The following is a 21174-nucleotide window of genomic DNA, read 5'->3' on the forward strand; positions in this document are numbered from 1 at the left end:
TGTTTAAAAAACGTTACAAAGTATGCAGAAAATTTAACGATATTTTTCTTTCCAAGCGCACGTTTTTAGAAATTTGGTACTGATAAAAAATGTAATTCTTTATTGAAAGAAAAAATGATAGCTCACATTTTACCTATTGAGTTGTTGGATCAACAGAAAATACGTTTAATCAGAAAATAGCATTGGGTTCCGAGAAAATTGAGGGTGGATTTTTATTAGATCAAACCTTGCACTTCATTAAATACTGAATTGCTATTTTTAATTCAAAAAATATGCTTAAAGATTTTTAATGTTAAAAATAATTTTTGAAACAAATATCTTATTGTTGTATTTGTAATCAATAAGATATATTTATAAAAAATTATAATTGTTAAAATTAGGGAATTTTCCAATTCGCATATTTTATAAATCGGAAATTTTCTGTCGGGAATTTTATTATTCGGGAATTTTCCAATTCGGTATATTTATTTTTCGACAATTTTATTATTGGAGAATTTTTTTTTCGGCAATTTTCCAATTCGGTATTTTTATTTTTCGGTAATTTGATTATTCATGTATTTTATTGTTTAGGAATTTTCCAAATCGGTATTTTTATTTTTCGGCAGATTCTATTATTCGCGAATTTGATTATTCAGAAATTTTCTAATTCGGGAATTTTACAGTGTCGGGAACTTTCAGTCGTCCCTTTGAAATCATAAATTTTTTTGTATGCCTTACGGTCCACATAAATAAAAATAAAAATTGAGCCAAAAACATTTTTTTTTTTTTGGAACTCCGAATATAATTTATTGAAACTCAGGACTCACAGATCCTATAAAATAAAATATAGAGATCAAAGGGTACTTTTTGTCGCGCTCATAGCATCCCTTTTGCACGCTCAAAGGGTAACAAATTCAGGATAAATTCATAAGATTTCAGAAAAATTTAAGTTACATTCATAAGAATTCAAATAAATTGAGAAAATGTTAAAAATTAACAAAATTCCATTGATTTCCGTTAAACTGGAATGAATTTAAAAGAATAAACGTTTGAAAATATGAAAAAACTTTATTGAATTCAGTAACATTGAAACAAGCTTAGAAAAACTCAAGGAAAGAATTTAGAAGGGTTCAATTCAATTTAAAAAAATTCCAAAGAATTTAAAAGAGTTCAGGGTGAATTCGAAAAAATTTTCAAATCTCTTGAAATATTTGAAACCCCTACTAATTTATAACCAAAAAAGTGAAAAATTAGAACTTTTATAAATTATAGAATTCGAAGATAAACTTAAAATTGTTTTTAATTATAGTATTTTAAGTAATTTTAAGCCTTAAAAAATTTTAAATCCCCAGTCGAATTTAAAACAAAATGTAGATTTATGCAGATTACAAAAAAAAAATTTAGTATCTTTTTAAGAATTGTGCAAGGCTTCAGAAGAATAAAAATATTTTCTGAAGATTCCTAGGAAAATTGCAAATGGCTTTTCACTTTAAAAAATTAATGTAACAGAAAATTTAAAAAGATTTTAAGAGATTTTAAAAATGATCAAAAAAGAAACTGGAAGAATTAAAGGATTTTTTTTCAATGCAGGATTTTCCAAAAATTGTAGGTAAATCCGGTTAATTTTCAAATATATTTAGAAGTTCTTAAAAAAAATGTTAACACACTACATTCAAATTACTTGAAATCATTTCAAGTTTTTAATTAATTTTGAATCTTTTCAAAACTTCGAAATATCTCTTAAAATTACTCAAATTTTTTCTACAAATAATAATTGTTTAATTGTTATTTATACGTCAAAATTGAAAAAACTTACTTCCAAATTTAACATTTTTTAAATAGAGATTTATCTTTTTAAAAAACCGAAATTATTTTAAATCTTTGAAATTTAAATTTTTCAAAATAAAAAAAAAGAACTGAAATAAGTAGAATTTCAGAGAATTTAGGATGATTTAATAAGAATTCAGGGTAAATTAAAAATATCATAAATCTTTAAAACCCTACAAAATACCTCACCAGTTTTCATGAATTAATTCTTTAAAGTTCACTAAAATAATCAAAAATCCCGTGAAATTCTATATTTCAAAATATTGAAATATATTAAAAATGTCTCGGAATCTTTATAAATAATCCTGAAATATTTAAAAAGACTTCAAGATAATTCAAAATAAGGAATAGACCGAATATAAAAAATAAAACCTAAAAAAGAATTTGAAAAACTAAAAAGAAAAATTTCCAACAAATAAACATTCAAGAAAAACTTTAACGTTTATACAAGTAGTTTAATTTTCAATTAAACAAGATTAATTTTCAACAAAATAATTAAACTTTTAACAAAAGCGATAAATTCTCAACTAAAAATATAAATCTTTAACAAAAAAAGTGATTTCGTAACAAAGTGTTTCAATCAAATCTTTTAAACAAATTAGTTGAATAATCAAGCAAAGAAGAATTATTTTAAACGAAAAATTTGCATTTTCATTAAAAAAAAGAAGAAATTTCTTCTAAAAAAAATAAAGTTTTAAATAAAAATATATAAATTTTCCGAAAAGTAGTTCAATTTTCTGTTGAAAAAGGTTTCAGTCCAGTTTTCATGAACAAAATATAAATTTTTAAAATTGTTAACTTCTCTACCGAATAATTGCATTTTTATCAAAAAAGATGAAGTTTCTCTTAAAGCAGAAGAAGAATGTTTCATTTAAAAAATTTGAATTTTCATCCAAAAAAGATTCCAGTTGACTCTGAAAGATCAAAATAGGATTTTTTTTTAACAAAAAAAAAAGTTTCTACGAAAAAAATTTAATTTTTAGTACAAAAAGAAAACTTTTTCAATCAAAAAGTATGAATTTTTAAGAAAATAGTTCAATTCTCTAACAAATAGTTGCATTTTTATCAAAAAAAAAAAAAAGATTAAATTTTATATTAAAACAGATGAATTTGAATTTGTTACTTTGTCAAGAGAATAGTATATTAGTTTAGTTTACAACCAAACAGTTGAACTTTTTATCCAAAAAAATATTACATTTTTTTAAATAAATGGCTTTTTAATTAAATAAAAACATCCAATTTTTTATAATTTTTTTTTTTAATTCTACATATTTTAATAATTTTGTAAATCTTTCTAATTCTTTTTGAATAATCTCACAAAATTATATTTTGAAAATAAGAAAACCTTATTAATTTTGATAGGAAATGTTTTTCCATTTTCTGAAGGCATTCAAAATTCTTAAAAAGCTTATTAATTTTTTGTTCGAAATCTGCCAATTTTTAAATTGACCTTTTTCAAAACTTCTAAATATTTCTATAACTTCTTCGAATTAAAAAAAAAGATGTGTTCATTCAATTGTTATTTATACATCGTAGTTCAAAAATTTGAATAACAAATTAAATATTCTTTAAATAGACTAATTAAAATGTCATGTTCAAAATTTAATTTTTAATATTTAAATATAATTACTGATTTTAAATAAAAATTCAGATATTTTCAAATATTAAGTAATTCTTATTTTTCTTAATTAAAAAATTTCAAATTGAATGATTTCAAAATTCATACATTTTTATAACCAATAAGACTTTTCAATTTAAATAGTTTACATAATTTTTAACGTTAAAAATTGGAAATTCTAAAATTGCGAACTAATTTTGAATCGTCTTGTAAAATTAATTATCATTAACTTTTTAAATCTTAAAGAACAGTTCAGTTTAAAAAATCATTATTAATTTATATTCATAGTTGATGAAATAAAAATATTTTTCATCCAAATTTTCGATTTTAATCGCTTCTAATTTTTAATTAAGTCTTTAAAATGAAATGTGTACTGAACAATTAAAATCTAAGATCAAAAATTTGTTAAAGCACTCAAAATGGAAATTTTGAATTTTAAAATTTTGAAATTGAAGTTTCAAAATTTTTTAATTAAAATTTTTGTAATTCAATTGCTCAATAATTTACACGTAAATAGTGAAAGGCCCTGAAAAAAAATCACTTCACCAAAAAGTTGATATTTTTACCCAAAAGAAATGAATTTTCTAACAAACAAAAAATTACAAACAAAATTTGCAGCCTAGAAAGAAAGAAAATTTTAACTAAAGTATGTAATTTTAAAGAAAAAAAGGTGAATTTTCTACAAAAGAGTTAAATTTTTAACCAAAGAGACCAATCTTCAACCGAAAAAAATAAAGTTTTTATCAAGTATTTCGATTCTGAACCAAAATTATAATTGTGGACTTTCCAATCAACAAAAATTTAATTTAAAAAAGGCTATTCTACCAAAAGATGAAAATTAAATAAAAAAAAGGCGAATTTTAACAAAATACGATTTTTTTACAAAACATTTGAATTTTTAATTAAAAAAAATAATAATAATTTTCGACAAAACAGTTGAATTTTCTACCAAAATAATTTGATTTGTAACCAATAAAATTTTTGTAAACAAAACAGTCGAATTTTCAAATAAATAAAAAAGTTTTCAACCAAATAATCGAATTTCTAACCGAAATAATAAATTATCAACCGAAAAAAATAATAGTAGATTATTCAATTAAAAAAATTAACTTTCAACGAAAAATAGTTGAATTTTTTTATTCTGTTTTGTTAATTCAGTTCACATTTAAAACAAGAAAGTGAAATTTCTTTTAAAAAATAGAAACAAGGAATTATTTAATAAAGACAAAAAAAAAAAGATAATAGGTGATATAAATATGAAACCTGAAATATTCTTATTCAGAAAATGTGAATTTTCTATTCATAAATATCATATCTTGAATTAAACAAAATTTTCTATAAAAAAAAACGATGTTCACCACTGGGATTCGAACCCAGGACTCCCAGTGTAGTTGAAAGCCGTTTATTTTTTTTTACAGAATATTTTATTTAATCTCACTCCGGATGGTAAAACGGAAACTTTGATCAGAACTGATCAGAACGACTAGAATTATAATCTTAGATAGAAATTATAGCTCGAATTGTACTTCGGCTTTGGAATTTCTTACCAATTACTATTGTCAACGGCGTCGCCAAATCCGGGTGTGTCCACGACCGTCAAAGTCAAATTGACGCCATTCTCCTTCAGAAGAACTTTACTCGTCTCCACGGCGACTGTCTTTTTCACCCTGAGACTGGGTCCAGGATATTCTGCACTGTAGATGTCAGAAAGGAACATGGAATTTATGAGTGTCGACTTTCCCAGTCCGGATTCACCTGCAAAATATTAATTCAATCTTAAAAATATATATTTTTTATTATATATTTTCAAGATTTATTTTCAGGTTTCCTCCAGGTTATTTTTATATATTTTTTTTTATTTTATAATTGCTAATTTTTCATGGACAATTTAAAAAGAGTTGAAAGATTTCTGATTCGGAACAGAAAACTTTGGAAAAGAATTATAATTCTGAATTTCAAGAGGTATTTTCTTTAATTTCCCTTCTTCTAAATCAGTTAAAATTATTTTTCAAAATATCTCAGAATTATAATTCCTTTAGCTAATTGTTATTCTCAAAGTCAAAATTTTAATTATTTTCGAAAATTTCGTCTTCAAAGTCAGGATGTCTGTGTAATTCTTCACGTGAATTTTGTAAACATTTCTTTTATTTTTAGAAATTTCAAGCGATTTCTCAACATTTGAAAAGATTTAAAAGATTTCTGATTTGGATTAGGGAATTTTTGAAAAGAATTATAATTCTGCGTAGGAATTCGAAATGTTTTATGTAATAAGCAATAAATTTCTGCTTTAAAACAAAAAATTTGGTAAAAGAAGTATAATTCAGAATATAAACATCTTTTTTTTAAATAACCTTTTTCAAAATCAGAATTATAATTATTTTTCAACCCTGGCCCGTTCCATCTCAAAAACTACCTGTTCCAAGATGAAATTATAATTCTTTAAGGGGATTTAAAAAAATTTAATTTATTTATCTCCCATCTAAATTCAAAATTAATAATTATTTTAGAAAATTCCAAGCAAGTCACAACTAAATTAATTTCCGAAATTCTCTGTTCAAAAGTCAAAATCAGAATTTTTTACGGAAACAGGCCTCACAGTCCCTATGGAATAAAATAATAAATAATAAAAAATAAAAAAAAATAAAATTCAGAAGATTTTAAAACAATTCAAGTTAAATTAAAAAGAATTAAAATGAATTGGATTGAATTTAAGATAAACAAGCAGAAATCGATGAAATTGAAACAGAAGTTCAAGGTGAGGTTTAAAGAATTTAGGACCAAATAGACTTAAAAAATTTTTTTAATCCTTTAAATTAAATAGAATTGAGTAAATTTAAAAGAATTTACGTTATTAAAAAAAAAATTCAAGAGAATTCCAAAGAATTAAAAATAATTCAGCATGAATTCCAGAAAAAGCCTTAAAATCTCTTCGAATTTTTGAAACCGAACAGAATTCAAATGAATTAGAAAATTAACAAAAAATCCAAATTCAATCAAATTCTTAAAGATTCAAGGTGACTTAAAATAAATTCAAATTAATTGATGAAAATTTTAAAATAGAAAGAAAACTTTACAGAATTTGATGAAATTTCTAAGAATTCAAGATGAGGTTAACAGAATTTAGGAGCAATTAAATAAAACCTTTCAAAAATTTTAAATCCATTAAATTAAATAGAATTGAGTAAATTTAAAACAATTCAAGTTATTAAAAAAATTCAAGAACATTCCAAGTAATTTAAAATAATTCAGGATGAATTCAACAAACAAAAAATTTAAACCTTACTATTTTCTAACAAAAGAAGTGACTAAAACTACAAAACAATTCAAGTTAAATTCAAACGAATTCAAATTAATTGTAAAATTTGTTTTAAATAAATAAATTCCATTCATTTCCGTGAACTTGGAATACATTTAGAAAATTTAAGGAAAACAATTTAGGAAATTAGAGATGACCGAAAAGAATTCTAAAAAGTCCACAAAGATTCAAGGCGAATTAAAATAAATTCAAATGAATTGATGACAATTTAAAAATATGAAGAAAACTTTATAGAATATGATGAAATGTCTAAGAATTCAAGGTGAGGTTAACAGAATTTAAGACCAATTAAATACAAAAAAATTTGAATTCAAAAAATCAATTGATCTAAAAATAATTGAGTAAATTTAAAAGAATTCAAGTTAATTCATACAATTTAAGAAAACTCAAAAGAATTTATAATATTTCAGAGTGAATTAAAAAAAAAACTTAAAATCGCTTCAAATCTGTGAAACTCTACTAATTTCTAGCCAAAGAAGTGATTAATGACTACAAAACAATTCGATTTAAATTTAAAAATATTCAAAAATATTTGGGCATTAAATATTTTATAAACTTTAGGAAATCTTTCAAAGTTTTAAGATTAGTTTTTAACAATTTTGAAAATGTTTGGTGATGCTTTACAATCTTTTTAAATGTCCATTATTGAATTCTCTATCAAATAGTTGCATTTTTACTCAAAAATTTGAATTTTCTCTTAAGACAGATGACTTGTTATTAATAAAAAAAAATGTTGATTTTCATCCAAAAAAATGCAAGTTCACTGTTCAAGAACAAACTATACATTTTGTAACAAAAAATAAGTTTCTACGTAAAAGATTGAAAATAAAATTTCTCTTAAAGCAGATGAATTTTTCGTTACAAAAAAACTTTTTTCAGTTGAATTTTCATCGAGAAAATAATTGAAGTTCTTTATTTAACACCGAACTATTGAATTAAAACAAAAACTAAATTTTTTACGAAATAGAAAAATAAAATTTCTTCTAGAACAGATGAATAACAAAAAACCTAAAAAAAAGGTAAAATTTGTATCCAAAGAAGATTCCAGTTCATTTCACAACACCCAAATAGCAATTGTAAAGATCAAGTTTATTTTCTGCTAAATAGTCAAATTTTTAAACAAAAAGTAAGACTTTTTAACATGGTTGTTTCATTTTAAACCAGTTATTTCAAGTTAATTAAAAGAATTCAAAAGAATTCGAAAAAATTTAAAAATGAAAAAATCTAATGATTTGCCTGAAATTAGAATAATTTTTTTTGAATAACAACTGTTGAAAATAAAAATTTTATAAAAATCAAGTAAATTAGAACAAAAAAATTAAATAGAATTCCAACAAATTTAAAAGAATCCAGGATAAACTCCAAAAAAACTCAAATCTTTTTAATTCTTTGAAACCTTACTAATTAAAAAAAAAACTGTAACTCTCTTAAAATAAATTGAACATTTTTTTTCTAAAAAAAAAACTTGATTGATTACAATCTAATTTAAGTTAATTTAATGGAAATTTAAGAGAACGGAGAAGAATTCGATAAAATTAATTTAAAGATCAAACTGATTTTAAAACAATCAAGTGAATAAAAAAATTCAAACTCATTATAAAAAATTATAATCTTTTAGAAAATTTACTGTTCAACTCTGTTCATTTTCAACAAAAAAGTTAATTTTCAACTAAAATAATGAACCGCCAACCAAAAAAAATACTTTTTTTTAAAAGTAGTTGAATTTTCAACTGAAAAAATTAATTCTCAACCAAAAATGTAATATTTGACATTTTAATCCTTAAACTTGTTTTATTTTAAATAAAAAACAGCTCAATTCGGAAAAAGCAACCCATAAAATTTACCTTTTTAACAAACAAGTCAAATTTTCAGTTAAGGATATTAATTTGCAACCAAAACAATGAATTTTTAATAAAAAATAAAGAAATATGAATACAATTTTTTGTAACAAAACAGTTAAACTTGTTTAATTTTCTATCAAAACAATAAATTTCCAACCAAAATATATGAACTTTTAACCAAAAAGTTTAATTTTCAAACCAAGAAGATTAATTTTCAACCAAGAGGATTATTTTCCATACAAAAAAGTTTAGAAAAAAAATAGTTAAATCCTTTAATAAAACAAATTAGTTTTCAATTTAACAGTTAAATTTTTAACAACAAAAATGAAATTTATATGAAAATATAAGAAATTATAACCAAATACTTGAATTTTCATTCAAGAAGATGAACATTCTACCAAAAAAGACGATTTTTTAATAAAATACACGAATTTTATACCAAATATTTCAATTTTTAACTAAAAAAAAATACTTAATATTTAACCAAAACAATATTTGAGGCAAATTATAATTTGAAAGGGAAAATAATTTTTAATACAAAATAAAAAGTAGAAATAACTATTTATTTTTTAACTTTCTCTGTTTATTTGCTTTAGGGTTATATGAATATAATTCTCCTAATTTTCTCTAGAAAATTCAAGAAGATTTTTTAATATTTCAGATATGCGAAAAAAGTATTCAGATAATGTATACGAAATTTCATTTTCTTTTTACAGATTTTTACCAAACTTTTGAGCAACATTAGTGTCAGTTTAAAAGATTTTTAGGGCATTTTAACGCATGAAAAAGATTTTAAAAGATTTTTATAAATTTTCGGAAATCTTTCAATTTTAAATCTTCCATATTAGTTTTTGACAGTTTTAGAAATCTTTTGTGATCTTGCAAGAATTGTGTTTTGTTTCAAGTTTTTTAAACCTTTTCAAATTGTAAATCATTTACAAAATTTGTTAAAAAACTTTTTTCAAAATCATTAAAAAAAGCTTCATTTTGTTACTTCGAAATCTGGAAAAAGTTGCGTTTTGTTTCAAGTTTTACTCAACCTTTTCAAATTTGAAATTATTAAAAAAAAATTTTTCACTTTTTTTTTAAGGATTTGAATTTTTCTTACATTTTTAACAAGTTATGAAAAATGAAAAAAGTGCTTTAAAATCCTCTAGATTCTTTTTTGACAATTTTGTAAATATTTTGGAATGTTTTAAAATCTTTTTAAATATTCTCTTAAAATAAATTTTTCAATCTGGAGCCTTTCAAAATCTTTAAAAAACTTCATAATATTAATTTGAAATGTTGCATGAATTGTGTTTTGCTTTGAGTTTATTAAAACTTTTCAAATTTTAAATTATTTTTAAAATGTATTAGAAAACTTTTTTTAATGATTTAAAATTTCTCTACATTTTTAACAAGTTCTGCAAAATGAAAAATGGATTTTAATTTATATTATTATTAATAATTATGTTATTATGTTATTAATAATTGTTCGAAATATAGAAAAAATTTCGTTTTGCTTCAAGTTTTTTAAACCTGTTCAAATTTTTAATTATTTTAAAAATTTGTTAAAAAAATTTTTTTTTTAATTATTTGAATTTTTCTTACATTTTTAACAAGTTCTGCTAAATGAAAAAATTGCCTTAAAATCTTTTAAATTCTTTTTTGACACTTTTGGAAATATTTTGGAATGTTTCAAAATCTTATGAAATATTCTCATTACAAAAATTTTGTAAAATAAAAATAATTTTTTAATATATAAAATTATTGTTCTATCTTTTTAGAGTTTCTTAACAATTCTTACATTTTTTCAAATATTTTCTTTCCAGATTAGATTTTGACAATTTTGGAAATGTTTTTTGATGTTTTAAAATCTTTTCATTTTGTTTTAAGTTTTTTTTACCTTTATAAATTTTAAATTATTTTAAAAATTGGTTAAAAAACTTTTTTTTAATTATTTGAAATTTTTTTACATTCTTAACAAGTTCTGCAAAATAAAAAATTGGTCTTTAATTTATATTATTATTAATAATTATGTTATTATGCTATTAAAAATATTATGTTATCAATAATTATGTTATTTCGAAATCTGGAAAAAATTGCGTTTTGTTTCAAGTTTTTTTTAAACCTTTTCCAATTTTAAATTATTTAAAAAATTTATCGAAAAACTTTTATTTAATGATTTAAATTTTTCTAACATTTTTAAAAAGTTCTGCAAAATAAAAAATTGGTCTTTAACTTATATTATTATTAATAATTATATTATTATGTTATTAAAAATATTATGTTATCAATAATTATGTTATTTCGAAATCTGGAAAAAATTGTGTTTTTTTTCAAGTTTTTTAAAACCTTTTCCAATTTTAAATTATTTAAAAAATTTATCTAAAAACTTTTTTTAAATTATTTAAATTTTTCTTACATTTTTAACAAGTTCTGCAAAATAAAAAATTGGTCTTTAATTTACATTATTATTAATAATTATGATACTATGTTATTAAAAATATTAGGCTATTAATAATTATGTTATTTCGAAATCTGAAAAAATTTACGCTCGAAATTGCGTTTTGTTTCAAGTTTTTTTAAACCTTTTCAAATTTTAAATTATTTAGAAAATTTGTAAAAACTTTTTTTTAATGATTTTAATTTTTCTCACATTTTTAACAGGTTCTATAAAATGAAAAAATGGCCTTAAAATATTGTAGATTCTTTTTTGACAATTTTGGAAATATTCTGGAATGTTCGAATTTTTTAACTATATTTTTGTAATTTTCGAACATTATTTTGCTTTACCATCTTCTGTAATCTTTTCCGAAATTTTATGAAACCATTTGAAATGTTTGAAAATATTTCAAAATATTTTTTCAAAACAAAAAAGCAATGTTAATTTTCGCTTTCATCGTAACTATAAAATGCAAGCTCGTTAAAAAGCTTCAAAATTTAATTTAAAAATATTCAATAATCTACATTAAAAATTTTTTTTTTAATATTTTCAAAACGTAACTTATTTTAGAATCTTTTCAAAACTTCTGAAAGTTCGACACGTCTTTTGAAATAATTCGAATCCTAAAAAAAATGTAAAAACCTCGTATTTAGCTAAGCGTGAAGGTTTAAATCGGTTCAGTGAAAGATTAAGTGTTTGAAGCATAAGTTATCTTTTTTTAATTATTTTAAAAATAATATGGAAACTGAAAACTGATTCAGAATTCAGAGTGGGTTAACATCAGCAAGGTCAGGCAGTGAAATTACTATTTTTAGGGATAAAATAGTGGATGGGCGTGTGCGTCTTACTATTAATAACGACCCTAAGCCCCTTTCAAACTCACAAACCGTCTCGTTTATATTCAATGAAAATTACATTCCTTTCAGGAGTTTCCAGTCGATTTTCATTCATCGTTCGTTCGTTCGTGTCATTGACACTTCAATTAAATCGTCAGGTTCCAGCTTTACTAATCGGGGCGAATTTACTCAATTTAAATATATTAGATAATTAAATCCAACGAGACTCGTTTCTACAAATGAATTTAATTTTAATGCATTCTAATTTACAACACAGACTTTACAGTCGAAAATTCTCGAGAAATACAGGAAATAGGATGATTTTTCTTAAAAATTGGGAAATTATAGGGAAAAAATAAAAAAATAAAAAAGATAGCATAAAGAATTCAATATGAAACGCTTGAAATTCCGGATTTCAAGTAGAAATATATTGCATTTTTAACAAAATAGTTGAGTTTTCAACGACAACGATAAATTTTCAGCGAAGAAGATTAAATTACTGCAAAAAAAAATCGGATTTTCAACTAAATACATGAATTTTTAAGCAAATAGTTCGATTTTCAACCCAAAAATGCGAATTTTCAACAAAAGCGTTGCGTTTTCAAGATAAAAATTCTAATTTTTGAGAAATCATGAATTAAAATAAAAAAAAAATGAATTTCAACCAATAACCGTTACCTAAAAAATTGAGTTTTTAATAAAAAAGATAATATTTAACAAAGAAAGACAATTTTCAAACAAATACAAAATAATTAATTTTTCAAATAAAAATAGTTAAATTTTTCAGTTCAAAAAATGTTAAAAAAAAAGAATTGTCAACTGAATAGTTACATTTTCAACCAACCAGTTAAATTTTCAACAAAATTGTCGTATTTTAAAACAAAAAAAGATTAAACTTCGGCCAAAAACAGTTCCCTCTTTGAGCCGACTATTTAAATCTTAAAGCCAAACAGACGAATTTGGTAGAAAACAGTTGAAATTCCAACTAAAAAGTTGAGTTTTCAACAAAAAAAAAATTAAATTTTCAAGCAACTAGTTGAATTTTCATTAAAAAAAGTTGAATCTTTACCAAAATTGATGAATTTTTAAATAAAATAGGCGAATTTTCAACAAAAGAGTTCAGTTTTTAATAAAAAATTGTAATTTTTATCTAATCAAATTTTCAACCAGAGTAGCAATACTAGATTTTTCAAACTAAAAAGATCAAACTTCAACCTATAAAATTTACCTTTTCAACAAACTAGTCAAAATTTTCAGTTAGGAAAATTAATTTGCAACCAAAGCAATTAATTTTTAACAAAAAATATCATTTTTCACACATTTTTTAACAAAACAATAAATTTCCAACCAAAAAATATGAATTTTTAAACAAAAAGTTTAATTTTCAACCAAAAAGATTAATTTTCAGTCGAGAGGATTCGTTTTCCTTAAAAAAAAGTTTTCAAACAAAAAAGTTGAATCTTTAAACAAAAAAAATAATTTTCAATTTAAGAGTTAAATTTTTAACAACAAAAAAATGAAATTTATACAAAAATATACGAATTTATAACCAAATAGTTGAATTTTCATTCAAGAAAATGAATTTTCTATAAAAAAAGACGAATTTTTAATAAAATACATGAACTTTACACCAAATATTTAAATATTAAACTAAAAAAGAAAAAAAATAACGAAATTTCGACAAAAATCGAAGAATTTTCAAGCAAATAGTTGAATTTTCAACCAAGAGGATTAATTTGCTATAAAAAAAAGTTTTTAAACGAATATTTGAATTCTTAAACAAAACAAACTAATTTTTAATCAAACAGGTGCATTTTTAATCAAGAAGTTCTACCAAAAATGACAAATTTATAACAACTAAAAAACACTCATTTTTAACCAAATAGTTCAATTTTCGAAGAAAGATGAATTTTTAATTAAAAAGGGAGAATTTTATATAAAATAATTGATTTTTAAACCTGAAAAGATGAATTTTTTATTTACAAAATAATTTTTAACGAAAAAGTTCAATTTTAAATCAAACAGTTGCTTTTTCAACCCAAAAGCATGAATTTTCAATTAAATAGTAGATTTTTCAAGCAAAAAAGATTACATTTTTAACCAACAAAGTTGAAATTTCAAACCAAAAAGACGGATTTTCTAGAAAAAAAATAAAGGAATTTTCATCAAAGGAGTTGAGTTTTCAAGACGAAAATTCGAAACCTTTAGAAAACGATTCATTTTTATACACAAAAAAATTAATTTTCAATAAAAAAAAGATAATTTTTAACCAAATAACTACATTTTCAACGTTAAAAATTGAATTTTCAACAAAAATCTTAATTTTTAACCAAGAAAGATAAATTTTCAACCAAAATGATGAATTTTCAATAAAAAAAAACGAATGTTCCAACAAAATAATTAAATTTTAAACCAAATAGTTGAATTTTTAAACTAAAGGGACGCATTTTTAGAAGGCAATTGAATTTTCAACAACAAAAGGTTAATTTTAACTAAGAAAGATGAATTTCCATAACCAAAAGGACAAATTTTTGATTGAAAAAAATTAATTTTTTATCTCAAAAAGATGCATTTTCAACTAAATAGTAGATTTTAAAAAAATTAAAATTTAACCAATTGCCTTTTCCACTAAATAGACACATTTTCAACCTTAAAAGTTGCATTATAACAAAAATGGTAATTTTGAACTAAGACAGATGAATTTTCCACCCAAAAAAACTAATTTTCTGTAAACAAATTTTTTAAACAAAAATAGTTAAGTTTTCAAGGTAAAAAGTCAAGTGATTTAGAAAATCATTGATTTTTTAACTCAAAAAGATGAATTTTCAATAAAAAAGAGAATTTCCAAAGAGATAGTAATATTTAAACTAACAAAAATCAATTTTTCATCCAAAAGGACGAATTTTCAACCAAATAATTAATTTTTTAACCAATTAGTTGAATTTGAAAAACCAAAAAAAAATTAATTTTTATAAGACAGTTGATCTTTCAACAAAATAATGGATTTTTTAATCGAATAGTTTAATTTTCAAACCAAAAAGAGGCTTTTTTAGAAGGCAGTTGAATTTTCGACAAAAATTGTCCTTTTTAACCAAGAAACAAAAATTTCCATCCCAAATGATGAATTTTCAATCCAAAAAGACAAATGTTTAACAAAACAAATAAAACCAGAAAAAGTCGCAAACCTGTAAAGTTTAATTTTCAACAAAAAATTTAATTTTAAACAAGAAAGATCAATTTTTGAGTTAGAAAGATGAATTTTCAAACCAAAATAACGAATTTTCCACAAAATAATTTAATTTTAAATCAAATAGTCGAATTTTCAAACAAAAAAAACGAATTTTTTAGAAGACAGTTGAATTTCTCACAAAAGAAGATCACTTTTAACCAAAAATCATTCATTTTTAATGCAAAAGAACGAATTTTCTATCAAAAAAATTCGAATGCCCAACGAAACAGTTAAATTTTCAACAAAATAAGTAAATTTTCAACCAAATATCCGAATTTTTAAACAACAAAGAAACGATTTTTTTAGACGACAGTTCAATTTATAACAAAAGAAGTTCACTTTTAACCAAGAAAGATCAATTTTCAATACAAAAGAAAAAATTAATTTTCAACAGAAGAGTTGAATTTTCAAGGTAAAAAGTTAAATGCTTAAGAAATAATTGATTTTTTATCCAAAAAGGTGAATTTTCAATAAAAAAAATAATTTTCAATAAAATAGATGAATTTTGTACAAAACCGTTGATTTTTTAACCTATAAGGATACATTTTCACCAATAGCAGTACCTTTTTCAACCAAACAGTTATATTTTTAAACTTAACACGGAAATTTTCAATTCAAATAGTAATCCTTTAACCAGGAAAAATCAATTTTTTAATCCCAAAGGACCAATTTTTCACCGGATTAATAATTTTTTAACCAAATAGTTGAATTTTCAAACCAAATTAAGGCATTTTTTAGAAGTCGGTCAAATTTTCAATAAAAAAGGTTACTTTTAACCAATAAAGATAGATTTTCCATCCAAACGGCCGAATTTTCGATAAATTAATTAATTCTCAACCAAATAGTTGAATTTTCAACACAAAAAGGTTACTTTTAACCAAAAAGGACGAATTTTCAACAAAAATGTTGAGTTTTCAAGAAAAAACGTCAAATGCTTTAGAAAAAAATTGAGTTTTTAATCCAAAAATATGAATTTACAAACAAATAGTCATTTTTAACCAAGAAAGATAAATAATTTTCCACAGAAGAATTGAGCTTTAAAGATAAAAGGCAAATAAATTCTTTAGGAAAAAAATTTTAAACCCAAAAAGATGAAATTTCAGTAAAAAAAAGTTCATTTTCAACAAAAATTTTAATTTTTAAACAAAAAAGATAAATTTCCATATAAAATGATGAATTTTCAATCCAAAACGACGAATGTTTAACAAAACAGGTAAAACCAGAAAACGTTAAAAACTTGTCAAGTTTAATTTTCAACCAAAAATTAAATTTTAACCAAGAAAGATCAATATTCAAGTGAGAAAGGTGATTTTTCAAATCAAAATTACGAATGTTCAATAAAATAATCAAATTTTCGAACTAAACAGGCATTTTTTTACAAGAAAAAACATTAATTTCTAATCCAAATAACGAATTTTCTATACAAAAAGTCGAATGTTCAAGGAAAAAGTTCAATTTTTAACAGAAAAATTAAATTTTCAAACGAAAAAGAGGAATTTTCTGGAGGTCAGTTGAATTTTTAACAGAAAAATGTTGATCTTAACCAAGAAAGATAAATTTTCAATCCAAAACTTAAATTTTTAACAAAACAGTTGATTTTTCAAAATATAAGAATGAATTTTCAACTAAATAGTTTATTTTTCAAACAAAAAAGATTAAATTTTACCAAATAAAAGTAGCTTGTTCAAGCAAATAGTTATATTTTCAATCTTATAAGTTAAATTTTCATAAAAAATGGTAATTTTTTAACCAAGAAAAATAAATTTTCCAACCAAAAGGACGAATTTTCGATCCAAAAAGACGAATGTTCAACAAAACAGTTGAAACCACTAAAATTTGATAAACCTAAAAAGATGAAGTTTCACTCCCAAATGACGAATGTTGAACAAAATAATTTAATTTTAATCCAAATAGTTGAATTTTCAAACAAAACAAAAAAAAATTTTAGAAGAAAGTTGAATTTCTAACAAAAGAAGTTCACTTTTACACAAAAAATATGATTTTTTTATCCAAAAGAACGAATTTTTAAGGAAAAAGTTAAATTCGAAACAGAATAATCCAATTTTCAACCCAAAATTTTCAAACGAAAAAGAGGTATTTTTAGGAAGTCCGTTGAATTTTCAAAAAAAAAAGGTTACTTTTAATTATGCAAGATAAATTTTCAATTCAAAAGGACGAATTCTCAATGAAAAAAAAAATTTCAACAGAAAATTTGAGTCTTCAACGCAAAAAGTCAAATGGTTTAGAAAAAATTTATTTTTAACTCTAAAAGATTAATCTCAATAAACAATATAATTTTTTTACGAAAAAGTTAAATTTTTAACAAAACAGGTAATTTGCAACCTATAAGAATAAATTTTCAACTAAATAGTTGATTTTTCAAAAAAAAAATTAAATTTTAACAAATAGCAGAAGCTTTTTCAACCAAATAGTTATATTTTCAACCTTATAAGTTGAATTTTCATTAAAAATGGTATTTTTTTAACCAAGAAAAATCAATTTTCCATCCAAAACAACGAATTTTCTATCCAAAAATTCGATTGTCCGACGAAATAGTTAAATTTTCAACAAAATAAGTTAATTTTCAACCAAATATTCGAATTTTCAAACAATAAAAAAACGAGCTTTTTAGAAGACAGTCGAATTTCTAACAAAAGAAGTTCACTTTTAACAAAAAAACATGAATTTTCAATCCAAAATAAGAAATTATTGATCCAAAAAGTCGAATTTTTAAGGAAAAAGTTAAATTTTAAACAGAATAATTAAATTTTCAACCAAATAGTTGAATTTTCAAAAGAAAAAAAGGGATTTTCTGGAAGTCAGTTCAATTTTCAACAGAAAAATGTTACTTTTAACTCTGAAAAATAAGTTTTTAATCCAAAAGGACGCATTTTCGACAAACAAAATTAATTTTCAAGAGAAGATTTTAGTTTCCAAGAGAAAAAGTCAAATACTTTAGAAAAAAATCTGATTTTGACCCAAAAAGATGAATTTTCAATAAAAAAGATAATTTTCTACGAAAAAGTGGAATTTTTAACAAAACAGTCAATTTTCAAAACGTAAGAATGAATTTTCAACTGAATGTTAGATTTTTCAAACAAGAAAGATTAAATTTTAACCAATAGTTTGTAGCTTTTTCAACCAAATAGTTAAATTTTCAAACGAAAAAGAGGATTTTTTTTGGAAGCCATTTGATTTTTCAACAGAAAGGGGTTACTTTTTACCAAGAAAGATAAATTTTCAATTCAACAGAACGAATTTTCGATGAAAAAAAAATAATTTTCAATAGAACATTTGAGTTTTCAAGATAAACAGTCAAATACTTTGGAAAAAAATTGATATTTAAGTCCAAAACTATGAATTTTCAATGAAAAAGATAATTTTCAACGAAATATGTAGTTGAATTTTTAATAAAACAGTGGCTTTTTCAACCTATAAGGAAATAAAAATGATAATTTTTTTAGTCAAGAAAAATCCATTTTTCCTCCAAAGAACGAATTTTCTATCAAAAAATTCGATTTTCCAACGAAACAGTTACAATTTTGAACAGAATAATTAAATTTTCAAACGAAAAAGAGGCATTTTTTGGAAGTCAGTTCAATTTTCAACAGAAAAAGGTTACTTTTAATTAAGACAGATAAATTTTTAATTCAAAAGAACGAATTTTCCATTTAAAAAAATATAATTTTCAAAGAAATAGTTAAATGTTTAACAAAACATTGATTTTTTCAACCTATAAGGAAATAAAAATGATAATTTTGTAATCAAGAAAAATCAATTTTCCATCCAAAAGGATGAATTTTCTATCAAAAATGGCAAATGTTCAACAAAACAGTTAAAAAAAAGCGATTTTTTTTAAAATACAGTTAAATTTTTTACAAACGAAGTTCAGTTTTAACCGAGAAACATAAGTTTTTAACCAAATAGGAGAAATTATAAATCAAGAATATAGTTAACTGAATTTTCAACAAAAAAGACATAACTGCTAACTAAAAAAATTTGAATTTCGTCTTGGATTTTATGAATTCAGTCAAAAGTTATTCAAAAAAAAAAAAAAAAAAAAAACAGGAAAAAGAAGGGAGTATGAATAAGTCTTAAACCCCTTCAAAATTCCAGCTTCGTGAAATCGAAATCACGTAATTTAAAACGCTCTGCGCTAAAAATGAATCGAAAAAAGGCCTTTCCTCGAAACTAATGAATTCCCTGTTTCAGTGTAATTGGAGAAGATTCTTTTTCTCCTTTTTCTCGGATTTTTATTTTCATTTTGTGAGTCTCTGCTGACGTGACGTGGAGAGTTGAAACTTGGAAGTAAATAAAACGAGAGAAGAAAGAAAGAAAGAAAGAAAGAAGGAGAAGTTAGTAGTGTTTGTCAAAGGAGATTGAGAGCCTCTAAAACGAGACTCAAATGCAGCTGTACTGCAAAAGTTCAGAGCATTCAGAGCTGCACGTGTTCGACAGATGATGGTTTACAAGCCAATATCCTCGATGGAATTGAAATTGCAAACCAACAGGAGAGCCAATTGTTTTCCATTAAACACCTTCATTCCAGGAGGAGAGTACATCGTTAAGTCATTATCGAAGTCAAGTTCCTTCCGTTATTTCCTTTTTTAATTCTTTCAGTTCAGTATCAACCATTTTTAAAGAGGGTCATTCAAATTTCCGAATTTTAGCCCTCAAAATTTACCTGGAGAATGAATTTCATACAAAAATAAATTCCCGGGAAAAATTAATTTAAAATCTTCCAGATTTTTTTTTGCAATTTTGGAAATATTTTGAAATGTTTCGGAATCTTTTCAGATATTTTCTACACATAAATTTAGTAAAATAAAATTTTTTTAATGTTTAAAACTATTGCTCTATCTTTTCCCAACTTCTAAATATTTTTTTTAATTTGTATGGATTTTCTCATTTGAGATTAATTTTTTACAATTTTGGAAACCTTTTCTGATGTTTTAAAATCTTGTTAAATATTTTCATAAAATTATTATTTTTTTTAATACATAATATTATTTCGAAATATTGAAAAATAGCGTTTTGTTTCAAGTTTTTAAAAAAACTTTTCAAATTTATAATTATTACAAAAAAATGTTAACTTGTATATTCTTTTTAAAATAATTCAAAGTTTGGCAAAATGAAAAAATGGCGTTAAAATATTTTAGATTCTTTTTAAAAAATTTTTTTAATTATTTGGTATTTTTCTAATTATTTATTTCCAGATTAGTTTTTGACAATTTTATAAATCTTTTGTGATGTTTAAAAAATTTTTTAAATGTTCTCATAAAATTAATTTTAAAAACTTCATAATATTATTTCGAAATCTGGAAAAAATTGCGTTTTTTTTTAAATCTTTCCAAATTTAGAAATATTTGAAAAATTGTTTTAAAAACTATATATATTTTTTTTAATTGATATGAATTTTTCCTAAATGTTTGAAAAGTTTTGCAAAATGAAAAAAATGGCGTTAAAATATTTTAGATTCTTTTTTTTAAATTTTGAAAATATTTTGGAATTTTTCGAAATTTTTTTAAATATTCTCTTTACAAAAAATTATGTAAAATAAAAATAATTTTTCAATGTTTAAAATTATTGTTCAATCTTTTCAAAACTTCTAATTATTTATTTCCAGATTAGTTTTTGACCATTTTGGAAATCTTTTGTGATGTTTTCAAATCTTGTTAAATATTCTCATAAAATTAATTTTTTTTTAATACATAATATTATTTCGAAATATTGAAAAAATTGCGTTTTTTTTCAAGTTTTTAAAAAAACTTTTCAAATTTATAATTATTACAAAAGAATGTTAACTTGTATATTCTTTTAAAAATAATTCAAAGTTTGGCAAAATGAAAAAATGGCATTAAAATATTTTAAGATTCTTTTTTTAAAAATTTTTTTAATTGTTTGGTATTTTTCTAATTATTTATTTCCAGATTAGTTTTTGACAATTTTATAAATCTTTTGTGATGTTTTAAAATCTTTTTGAATGTTCTCATAAAATTAATTTTAAAAACTTCATAATATTATTTCGAAATCTGGAAAAATTGCGGTTTTTTTTTTAAATCTTTACAAATTTATAAATATTTGAAAAATTGTTTTAAAA

At 22.2% G+C, this 21174-nt stretch overlaps 1 protein-coding gene across 7 annotated transcripts in view; it reads right to left on the bottom strand.

The window, feature by feature from the left end:
• The window catches only part of LOC117172501 (septin-7), a 178067-nt gene that overhangs the window by 53504 nt on the left and 103389 nt on the right, over window positions 1-21174 (bottom strand). For all 7 annotated transcript variants that reach the window (XM_033360504.1, XM_033360506.1, XM_033360508.1 and 4 more), the window contains one exon: window positions 4972-5179. In XM_033360504.1, coding sequence (XP_033216395.1) covers window positions 4972-5179 — 208 coding nt within the window. The remainder of the gene's footprint in view (window positions 1-4971; window positions 5180-21174) is intronic.

This window comes from Belonocnema kinseyi, chromosome 5, assembly GCF_010883055.1.
Source record: "Belonocnema kinseyi isolate 2016_QV_RU_SX_M_011 chromosome 5, B_treatae_v1, whole genome shotgun sequence".
In the NCBI taxonomy this organism is placed as follows: Eukaryota; Metazoa; Arthropoda; class Insecta; order Hymenoptera; family Cynipidae; genus Belonocnema; species Belonocnema kinseyi.